The sequence below is a fragment of the Verticillium alfalfae genome, genomic scaffold (genome assembly GCF_000150825.1).
Source record: "Verticillium alfalfae VaMs.102 supercont1.3 genomic scaffold, whole genome shotgun sequence".
Classification (NCBI taxonomy): Eukaryota; Fungi; Ascomycota; class Sordariomycetes; order Glomerellales; family Plectosphaerellaceae; genus Verticillium; species Verticillium alfalfae.
The window spans coordinates 2,758,491-2,769,474 of record NW_003315036.1 but is presented as its reverse complement, the minus strand read 5'-3'; the positions used below and the strand labels follow the sequence as shown (position 1 = coordinate 2,769,474).

The window sequence follows — 10,984 nt, the reverse complement described above, 5'->3', positions numbered from 1 at the left end:
GGCTCGGCAAATGTGCTGATGACATGGTTGATTTCGGTATACAAATCGTCGGTCCGAAGAGCGGTCGCCAGCGGGGCAAAGATGGAGTGTGCGACTTCGAGGACACCAATATTGACCTTGGGGTCGGTGTTGGAGAAGCGGTCAACGAGCTCCTGGGTCAGCGTGTCCCAACGCTGCCAGAAGTCTGAGTCGGCGATGATGCTGATGGTCTCGCCGAGCTGTGACTGAATGGAAGGAGGGCAAGCAATCATCAGGCCAATAAGCTGCTGTTTGATGGTCTTCACCTCGTCGGCAGGCAGCTTGTAGTCTCCCTCGGCGTTAACATAGTTGTTCCGGATAAAGTTCTTGAAGGCCAGCGAGGCGGCGAGACGGGTCTTAGGAGGTAGCGCCTCGGAGGCGACAATATTGAGAAGCTGGATGGAGTATTGCGGCTTGACCTGCTCTTGCTTGAGGGCGCTTTCGGCTGTGGGAGGCATTGTTTGTTAGCAACCAAACAGTTATGGCGGGGTACTATTTTGAACGGAGAGGGGGAGGGGGAGCTCCCTCTGTACAAACCCTTCTTGTGCTGAGAGGGATCGAGGGTCGCATCGAGTAGTTGGGCAATGGTGCCCATATCCGCAGCCATCTTGACGGTGATGCACGGCGATTCCTGAAGAGGTGATGGGGGGGGGAGGAGAGGTTTTGCGTGGGATCTTGCTCGTCCTCAAGATTTGTTTGGGTCCACGGTGAATGGGTTGCTGTGGGGGATGAAGCTTCAGCGGGACATATGCAATAAGGCAAGGTAAGGTAGGCAGACAGAGAGAGAGAGGGTGGGATAAAATTACGGGAGCATCGATTTAGGTAAGGCGGCAGGGGCGTGCGTGGGCCAGAGCGGGAGCCAGCCTCGGGACGCTTGGGCCTGCCTTAGATACCTACCTAGGTAAGGTAGGTACCTTCAGCCTGTTCATTCAGGGCCCCTCCCCCGAACTACAGTGCAAGGTACCTAGCATATCTCACTGCACGTCGTTTTTAGGGGGGGCAATACCACTGGAAACCACGCCTGGACACGGTGGCTGCCGGCTCGCTTGGGTCCGGTTCGAGACTCTGACCTCCCTTACCTACCTAAGGTAGGCCCCATGGTGGCATGCTGGACCTAGGCCGCCTGGTAAAGTTCCAACGCCACCTGCTCTGCCGCCCCCTCTGTTTTACTCAAGAGACACGTTCATGAAATCTCTTCTTGTCTCTCTCTTCTTTTCTTTTCCCTCGTCTCTGAAACAATCCGGCAACATGGCGAAAGCTGAGCATCCCATTCCTCCACCGGACTTCGTCATTGGCCGGAAGCTGGAAGAACAATGGTGCGAGACAGCGGGGATCAGCTGCCCACGCCCCAGCCAATCGCCGCCGCCCAAAGCTCACCACCTGCTGTGCGTCTGGTGGTCCATGCAGGTACTTCCGGTACTTCCTAGCAGCATTGCATCTTTCGATATCTGGATCTGGGCCCCTGACCTGACCTGCCGCATTCGACAGTCGGGATCGTCCGTCATTTCTCGTCATTCTCTTACCTTGATTCCTGATCAGTGATCACTGACCACGGATCACCACGCAGCCCTGACGATTTCTTCAACCCCTCCCAGCCGCCCTATGCGATATCTAGCTATGCGCCGCCCGTCTCCCATCGCTTGGTGATATCACGACTCGAACCCCGGCGCTGCCCTTCATTCGCTCCAGACGAGGCCGGAACAGCCACCGTTCCTGCAGAGGCAGAGCCTGCTCAGTCGATTCAACTTGGCACGACTCATTTCGCCTTGCGGCCCCAGCTTGGAACAACCCCCCCCCGACTCGGATCCTCGTCCGACGACACGAACTAGCTATCGATCGATCATCATCACTCTCTCGACACTCTCTTGATTGCCTGACAACGGCCGACCGGTTCCCACCTTGATGCGCCTACTAGTAGGTTGCCCGTGAATGTGCCCCCAAGCTCCTCTAGCCTGTCACTCTCGACCTTGGCACCCATATACGACCTCCCCCACCCAAACGCTGCACATCGTCGTGACGCCTGGCGGACCTCGAATTTCCTGAGCAACATGCCATTTTCGTCTTTGCCAACCTCATAATCCGATCCATTTCCATCCGAATACACAGGCACGGCAGCTCCGTCCTTCGGCGCAGACGCAACAGCCGCCCTCGAGCTCGCAGCCGAAACGGTCACAGACGTATTGCGCGCCCCTCCCCCCCGTAGCATAACGAGGCCCGCCCGAATCCGACAACCCAGACGAGCCTATGTCCCGCTCGCCAGGAGATGTCGCATCCTCGCCAGACTCGAGCCGCGCCGGAGGCCTCGCCAACGTCTTCAAGGGCTGGACGGGGGCCAGGTTGACCAAGTCCCGGCCTCCCATCGCCCAGTCCATCTTCCCTCCCGTCATCTCGCCCATGGCCGACCGCCCGACCGGGAGCCACCCCCCGTGGCCGCTGATGTCCCTGTCCAGAAACCACATAGAGGCCTCTGAACAAGCTCAAGAATGGTTCGCCGAATGAGCGTGCCGCCGCAGCCGATTCGCTTCGCTATGCCATCTCGGAATACCCACTCAGCCCCGTCCTGGATATCTGGTACGCTGCGAAAGACCTGATCGATGCAGGAAAGGCAAGTGCGGCTCGTATCGCAGGTTGGGAACTGCTCGCCGAATGTGTCAAGCACAAATCATCCACCGACCTCGAGCGGAAAGAGTTCTTCCAGACCCTTACGGCGCCCGCCAACCCAGAGGACTTTCATCTCCAGCTCGCATCACTTGTTGACCTGACGAACCACGGCCGCGACCTCTCTGGATTCGACTATGACGTGATTCCGCTACTTCGAAAATGGCTGCGCGAGGCGTACCAAGCTGTTAAGGTGGCCAGGAAGCACGCGAGCCGTGACGCCAAGAGAAACCCAAAGTTGAGAGTCTCTGTAGCGGGCGAAGAGAAGAACCTACAGCAACTCTTTACGTTCATCGTCGAAGTCACCAAATTCAGTTCCAACGTCGCTGACGAGACTGCGCTCGCCGGCTTGGTCAACGCTCTTGTCGCCATATGCCTGAACACGATCGTTGAAGACGATCTGCGTGCGTGCATTGGCGTCATCGATGCCATCGTAACCTTCGGATCTTTGCCCAGCGGCAGCTTCAGGGAATGCGTCTTGGTTCTGGGTTCCATCTTCTGCCTAGTGCCCAATCTCCACAAGCCTGCTTGGCACACTTTGTCGATCATTCTCAAGTCGCACAACGGACACGCCACAGTGAGGGTACTGTTGGACCTTCTTCGCGACCTGCCAGCGGACGGTAACAGCAAGGGCAAGGACACTAGAGACATTCGCGGCGCCCTGGCTGTCCTAGAAAAGCTCGTGGCGAAGAGTACTGAGAAGGGGTACCCCACAGTCCCCTTCACCCTCCTCATGAACGGTCTCGTGGCTACAGTTCAGTGCACGCCGTCAGCCCGGGTTCACTGTGCCGTTCTCAAGCTCCTCAACTCGCTCTTCAGCGACAGTGACGGCAAGCTTCACCACATGATCGCTGAGGAGAACTGGACGACGGCACTCAGCATTGCCACAGAGTGTTCCAAGAAAGCAACTCAGGCCACTTCAGGAGACAACGACGCCACCAAGACTGAGACTGAGTCGGACCGACCTTATGAAGCAATTCGTCGTGAATTGCTGCGGATGATTGCTCGTCTTGAAAGTCTAATGACGAGCAAAAATGGCAGCTTCGTCCCTCGACCCGTCGTCATACAGTTTTTCATGGACGTGCACACTCTGATTCCTGACTCCACTGCCGTCGTTGTGCTTGACTACTTCCAGGAATTCAGATGTTGCTCTCCATCAGATCTGGAGTGGGAAGACAATCTGGCTTTGGTCCGTCGAGGCTTCTTTGGCAATCGGCAGCGCTCTTCGCATGTCCGACTCCTGGCCCTTCGTTCCATCACGGATGCATACGAGATGATGGACCTCGTTGGCGAGGAGATGGAAGAGGACTGCATTGCCACTCTAGTGAAGGATCTTCTTAGCGACGTCTCTGCCGAGACAGATGTTGCCGTTTTAGACGCACTCGTTTCGCTCATGGTCGATGTCGCCATTGCGTCTGACCAGGAGCTCTTCAACTTCATTACCAGCACTCTCAAGAGCCTTGTTTCCAGCGACAGACTGGAGCCGCCCGCCTCGCAAGCACTTTCGCCTGGAGCTCCGCCGACCCTGGAGCGATCTCCGTTTGAGTCAGAATCGTCAAAGTCGGATATTGTCACCCAAGGTTTCGTCCGGCTCTTCATGCGCTGCATGAATGCGAACGGACTAAAATCAGCAAAGCTCTTCGATATCTTGGTCAGCATCGCTCGAGGGAGCCACAACCAAATCGACGCTCGGCTCACAGCAATGAAGCTCCTCTTCAGACTCAGAGCTGACTGGGCCAGCTCCATCTTCCTAACAGTCGATACGGAAGCAGAAGGCCTCGCAGCCTCTCTATACCGTACTGAAGCATCGCTTGCTCGAAAGCAGGCTGGTGACGCCACCTTGTCAGCGCGAGCGTCTAGGGCCGAAACATGGCGGCCTTGTGAGATCTGCCAGAGCTATATCATTCAGTCATGCCGGCACCCAGGATCGATCGTATCCCATCCGATCCGTCAGCGGTGCGAACAAAACCGTGCCGCGGCAAAAGCACTTGTGGTCACTACCTGAACCAAGATGCACTTCCAGAGAAGCCGTCTACAATCGCGAGCTCTGTCCTGGTGTCTTACTCGGAAAAAGGTTTCACAATATCTGTCCAATTCGGAGGAACCCAAGGCCGAAGAGGACAGCATGCACCATGTGGCTCTCAACGTGACAGCATGGTTGAGTACCATCAACACCATTTTCGAGAACGGCTGTGACTGGGAGGTTTTCAGTATGATACTGGTGCACCTGCCCTCACAGCTCAGCAATCATGCCATGTTCCGCGGGGCACTGACCGAGATGCAAAGGCTTCGCCGTGTCGTGTGCGAGCAGATTCGATTGAATGCTTTTCAGGAGCCCCCCACATACACGGGTCTCCGACGGGCTGATGTTGCCATCTGTCTATTCCACAGCTTGACCATGATTCTGAGCTACCATGAACACTTCCTTAAAGACCAAGAAGACGAAATCGTGCGAGCCTTTGTGCACGGTATTTCAACATGGGAGAGGTGCGCAAAGTATTGCATACATGCTCTCTCCATTTGCTGTCATGAACTGCCTCTTTCGACGAGTAAGTGTTTGGTGCAGATGCTCCAAAAGATGGCCCAGATCATCACGCAACCACACGTCGCCATGCACATTCTCGAGTTCCTGGCCGGTCTCAGTCGGCTGCCAGCCTTGTATGTCAACTTCAGGGAGGAAGAGTATCGCATCGTGTTCGGAATCTGCATTCGGTACCTGCAGTACATCCGCGACAAACAGCAAAATCACCGAGCCCTTGAGCTGTCACCAACCACTGTTGATGGTAACTCTGCATCAACGGACGACCTGCCTCAGTACGTGTACTCGCTAGCACACCATGTCATCACTTTCTGGTTCCTGGCGTTGAGGCTCCCGGATCGTTCCAATCACGTGGGTTGGATCGCGAAGAACCTCTTCGCAAACGTCGAGAGCGGGCAAGGCCTTGAAGAGCAAGCCATGGTTACGATTGATTTCATGCAGCGGGTTGCGTATGCGGACGCAAACGAGTCATCATGCGACCCTCTCTTCACCAAGGAGAGATTCGGAGAGATATTGACGCGAAGGTGGCTGATAGGAAATAGCATCGTCACCATTGAGCAGGCCACAGCCACCGGTTGGGCCCAGATTACTAAGAGGCAGCCCTCAGGCACGTCGTCTTATGTCGTCAGGGAGAACTTCCGACCGCCACCCGCTCACCAGACAATGCAAGGAACCGAAGTGGTTCGGGCCAGCGACCACAGTAACAACGTGCTGCCCAGTCATCTGATGGTGCAACTCATGACATCCATCCCACAGACTTCCGAGTCGCTACGGCCCATTCCGTTACCCGACGATGACGCTGTACAGAGAGCTGTCCGAGTTTTCGACCGGAACTCAACGGTTGACGGCCACAAGGTGGGTGTGATTTACATTGGCGAGGGCCAGACAGATGAAGTCGAGATTCTCTCCAACGTGTCTGGCAGCAGCGACTATGTTGAATTCTTGAACGGACTGGGGACCCTCACCAAGCTGAAGGGATCAACATTCAACACCCAGGGCCTTGACCGTGATTACGATTCGGACGGACAGTACACGTTCTGCTGGCGGGATCGCGTCACGGAGATGGTCTTTCATGTCATCACACAGATGCCGACGAACCTCGAACGTGATCCGCAATGCATTCTCAAGAAGCGTCACATTGGAAACGACTTTGTCAACATCATTTTCAACGATTCAGGCCACCCTTTCCGCTTTGACACGTTCCCGAGCGAATTCAACTACGTTAACATAGTCATTACGCCCGAGTCTCGCGCCTCTTTCATCGCGAGTCGTGAGGCGCCGCCTGCGGATAAGCAGCAATTCATGCCGTTTTACAAGGTCCAGCTGATGAGCAAGCCTGGATTCCCGACCATTTCTCCCGCGTCGGAGACCAAGATGGTATCCCTGAAGGCGTTGCCAGGCTTCATTCGCCTCCTCGCACTCAACGCGTCCGTATTCTCCCTGGTCTGGGCCAATCGTGAAGGTGGTGACACAGTCAGCTCGTGGCGAAATCGCCTCCGCGAGATCAAGCGCCTTCGAGAAAAGCATGGCTACACACCGGCTACGCCGACGAACCACCAAATCACATTCGGACAGTCGCCCTTTGGACCGCCACAAGCCGGCGGCTCCACGCCCTCGCCGCCAACCACATCTCTCGGCGGAGGGCACCACGGTGGCAGCCTCGCGGCCGCCACCCACTCCCAGGCTGCTGCCGATCTCTCCAGACCGGCCAGCAGCGTGCGAGACAGTTTCGGCAGCAGCCTGCGCCGATCCTCTGTCGCGACCTTCTTCACAAGCACGAGCGAGCAGACATCGCATCGCAGCTCCATGCTATCAACGACGACAACGACAAACGACACGGAGATTTCGCCAAGCACCGGCCTCGACTCTCTCGTCGAGTCGGTCGATTTCTCCCGGTGGGCTTAACATGCTCGTCGGTATCAGCCGACGCAGTCCACCCTTGTATCATGACCAGACCCTCATCAGCGGGCGCCGTGCTTCTGCATGCAAGGTCTCTCGCGGCCGATTTTTTCAGGCCATAGTGCACGCGTGATGAAGGCAGAGCAACGAGAGCCTTTTTTTACAGCAACGCAAAAGGCAGGACACGGGAAGGGATCGGGCAAGGGAAAGGGAACAGAAGGGGGTTGGGCGCAGGGTTTACGATCACATGCGGATACCAAAAAGTTTTTGTTATTGCTGTTGTTGTTTCCATCACCATAGCACTATTGATTCGAGTCTTTTTCATTTCTTCGTTTTCCATGTTTACTCTCCTGCCTATGGGGGTTTCGTCTGCCATTCCACTTAGACAGTCAATTTTGCCGCGATGGCTACGGTACATGCTTCTTCACCTATTTGTTCTGCTTGTGAATCATACGTGGCTCGGCCGCCTCACGATGATGAGCTGGACATGAGCTATTTGTTCCGCGTAAACTCTCAGGTCAGGCCTTTTTGCAAGCCCGTCGTGTATGTTGCCCAGCGCCGGAAGCCTTTTGTGGCTGTGGTCAGCCGCCGTCATCTGCCATGAAGGAGAACGAGTAAGGAAAGGAAAGGGTGGGAAGAAGACTTGCCTAATTTTTGCATACTCGCGTCGCCGCCTCGCAGACCGTCAACGTACATGTGCTTCATCCCCCTCTGCGCCAGACGGTTCACACACGCACCCACCAGACTGACCAACAAGACGGTATCGTCGCCGTCCGTAGCTTCAGGTGACCCATCTGCGCTCTTCTCCCGGGTCGTCGGGTGTGATGCGGAGACCGGAGAGAAGCGACTCTTCTCCCTTGCAACACACACGCACGTCAGACCTCCCACGTCATCGCCGAGCGTCCTGGCCCACGGCAGGTCTCCGGCGGCAGGACTTCCGTCGCGCGGAACGTAGAGGACCGCCGAGGCGACGACGCCGCGAGGTTGGACCCGACCACGACATCTTCGACATGAGGGGGGCCCTCGAGTCGCGAGAATTGCTCGCGTAGCCGAGCGCTCGCTTGTCTGATGCCGCCATCCCTCTGCTCCGCAAAGGCCACGACACGGCTTACGTCCCCCTCGTCGCAGGCCCGGAACTCGAGACCGGGAACCACTAACGAGAAATGCGGTGGTGCCTCATCGAAAGATACAATCCAGTCCGAAATTTCATTGCCGGGGCCGCTATCGTGCCATCCACGCTTGGCGAACCAGTCCTTGCTGCCAGCATCAAAAGGCACGCCGGCGAGGAGTCGTGGGAAGGCAGAGCCCAGCAGCAAGGCCTCTACGCCCGACGTCCGGCTCAGTTGGGCGAGTGCCACGCCATGCAGGGCGGTGCCGATACCGCGACGGCGATGGTCCGGGTGGACGAGGAGCAGGGCCAGGGAGCCGAGGAGGTTCGAGGTCAAGGTGGAAGGGTAGGTGGTGTAGGTCGCACAAAAGGCTATCAGGGCGTCTGAGTGGGGATCACGGACCGTCAAGTGCATTGCGTAGCCATCGCGGCGAAGGAGGGGCGCCAGCACATGTTGAGGAAGATGGAAGCAGGCGGGCAAGCAGGCGCGCCAGAGGGACGTTATGGCAGGGAGGTCACGGTTCGGGGACCAGAACTGGATGGGCACTTTGGGTAAGGCTTGCGGCGGGCTTGAAGAGGCGTGTGGCCGGAAGAGAAAGCTGGCAGCCTCGACGAGTGACGAAGGTGAGAGGGATGTTGCTTGAATGACGGTTGGAAACGATTCGGCCTGAAGGCTGTGAGCGCAGATGTCACGACAGGCGAGTATAATCTGGGGTCGGTCATCGCCAATCTGGAAGGCTGTAGCAGCTAGGCTAGCCTGCGAAGGCTCTTCGGTCGAAGGAGGGGCTGTAATGACGAAGATGATGGCTTTGCATCTTTTTATGAAGACTTTGTGGGCATCCGTTATGCCGCCGTTCTTAGTGTATGGGACATGCCGCACGAGAGGATGTTGCGTGGCTATTGCCTGGCCCAGGGGTTCGAAGGGATCCTGGAATTGTGGCGTTTCACCCGGCGGCTCAATGACGGGTGTCAAGAGAAGGATGAGATCCTCTTCAGCCAAATGTTTAGCAAGAGGCAGATACTCTAGGTGATCCCAGAGGACAGTGGTCGTCGGGTTCACCATGGCCGCTGATGGGTTTGAGATGTGTTGAGGTGAGGCACCTACCCCAGCCTTTTCCGATTACTTGTCCAGTTGGCTAGGCAAGATAGTGCGGGAAGATGAACTTCAGACCAAGTCGACGAATGAGAGGAGAAATGGACGGTGGCTGTACCAATCAACTGGCGGCGGAGTGATTCTCGAGCGAGAAGAGTTGTTCCCTGCAGTGTTCCCTGTAGTTCGAAAACGGCTTCAGAGTGTTGGCCTGTCGGATGCAATGAGTGTCGGTCAGGTTCTGGTGCGTTTTCTTGGGCATATGGCTCAAGAGATTGAAAACATTATTTATAATTCCTGCGTTTCTGAGCGCTTCTCACAGCAGACCATTGTGCCAATCTAGTGACAGACTTGGAAAGGGAAAACCCAGGAAAGAGAGGGAAAGGAGAGATCCTCTGTCAGTTATCTGAGCCCGGCAACGAGTTGCTGGGGAACGCTGCGAAACAACTTCTCAATCCTGTCGAGATGGCGTCGTCTTAATACTTCAGGTGTTCGGGTTACACAGATTGCAGGACGCCCTATAATGTCCAAGACCGAAGTGCAGCAGTAAGTCATCAATCCTCAGCGGAGGCTGCTCATATCAGCGTGACCAGTGGCAACAAAATGAGTGCGGGGGGGCAAATGGACAATCCCGGTTGAAGGAACACAGCGTGGGACTTATGCAAGACGACGCAGAAAGAGGCGAATCGACCCTGGCAATATGATGGGCAAGTCTAGGCCACCCATCCATGAGCGAATAGGCGTAATCAGTGTCAAGAACTATTGATAGGTTGACAACACTGGTGTTCGGGCTGCTTCGAAGGAGATTGGAGCAGGGTCAGTTTCGGGGTTCTTGTTGACGAAATTGCGCTGTCATCCCGCAGGAGCGGAGCACGCATGTGAAGGAGGCCAGTATGTAGGCGAACGATAAGGCGCGAAGAGCAGAGATCAGGTACTAGGAATCACCCGGGCTCGACCGCGGTGTGAATAGCACACGCTTGGCTTGCTATTAGTGATGTACCAATGGTGAAGGTCGTACAAACGGGCATCTCGTGATGGAGAGTTGGTGTGGAGGTTCAACGAATCGCGCAGGGACGATGACTGAGAGCCATCTAGAATGTCGAGTGCGTTGCGGAACCTGGCGAGGCAGCGTTGCAAGCAGAGGAGAGGAGCGCCGAATCGCGATGCCATCCAGGAGAGATTGATGGTCATCTGGTGCTTGAGCGACTTGATCATGGTGATTATGAAGACAATCCAGGTGATGACCAACAATCGCATCTCGCTACTTTTCTCCATACCGGTGTGCGTAACCCGGCACATAACCGGACATGCAACAATATTCCTCACCGAGTACTGTACGCTTGTTGTACTGCCAAGGTCGCACGACAGGCGCCAGCCTTTGTGGATGGATGGGTTTGGTCAATCGTTGCCTCTAGGGAACTTTTCCGTCCTAACCGGCAGGACATGATGTGCAGCCTTCGGACAATTTTAGAAAAGCTCAAGAGCAGGAAAGCCGTCGGGGAATGGGAGATGTGAGGCGATGCGGTAGCGGACGGCTGTTCCGCACACTGTACATGTTGTTGGGACTCGAGAGCTTGAGATGGAGGATTCCATGTTGCCTTGACTCGGATCGACAAGGCTAGACATGGACTCAAACCATGCGGTGCCTGGCCGCGTACTGACTCAAAGGAAT

The 10,984-nt window shown here is 56.0% G+C and overlaps 3 protein-coding genes across 3 annotated transcripts in view; 1 reads left to right on the top strand and 2 right to left on the bottom strand.

The window, feature by feature from the left end:
- The window catches only part of VDBG_03375 (importin alpha re-exporter), a gene marked incomplete at both ends in the record, with an annotated part of 3,062 nt that extends 2,437 nt beyond the window's left edge, over nucleotides 1–625 (bottom strand). Inside the window, 2 exons of the mRNA XM_003007190.1 lie at nucleotides 24–463; nucleotides 556–625. Coding sequence (XP_003007236.1) covers nucleotides 24–463; nucleotides 556–625 — 510 coding nt within the window. The remainder of the gene's footprint in view (nucleotides 1–23; nucleotides 464–555) is intronic.
- A 1,637-nt stretch (nucleotides 626–2,262) lies between these two features.
- On the top strand, nucleotides 2,263–7,120 carry VDBG_03374 (tuberin; the record flags this gene model as incomplete). Its single annotated transcript, XM_003007189.1, has 4 exons — nucleotides 2,263–2,400; nucleotides 2,480–4,609; nucleotides 4,778–5,163; nucleotides 5,227–7,120. 4 exons carry the CDS (start codon nucleotides 2,263–2,265, stop codon nucleotides 7,118–7,120), a joined length of 4,548 nt encoding a protein of 1,515 aa, XP_003007235.1.
- Nucleotides 7,121–7,989: 869 nt separating this feature from the next.
- Nucleotides 7,990–9,285, bottom strand: VDBG_03373 (conserved hypothetical protein; the record flags this gene model as incomplete). Its single annotated transcript, XM_003007188.1, has 1 exon — nucleotides 7,990–9,285. The coding sequence occupies one exon, from the start codon at nucleotides 9,283–9,285 to the stop codon at nucleotides 7,990–7,992; it is 1,296 nt and encodes a 431-aa protein (XP_003007234.1).
- Nucleotides 9,286–10,984: the final 1,699 nt, after the last annotated feature.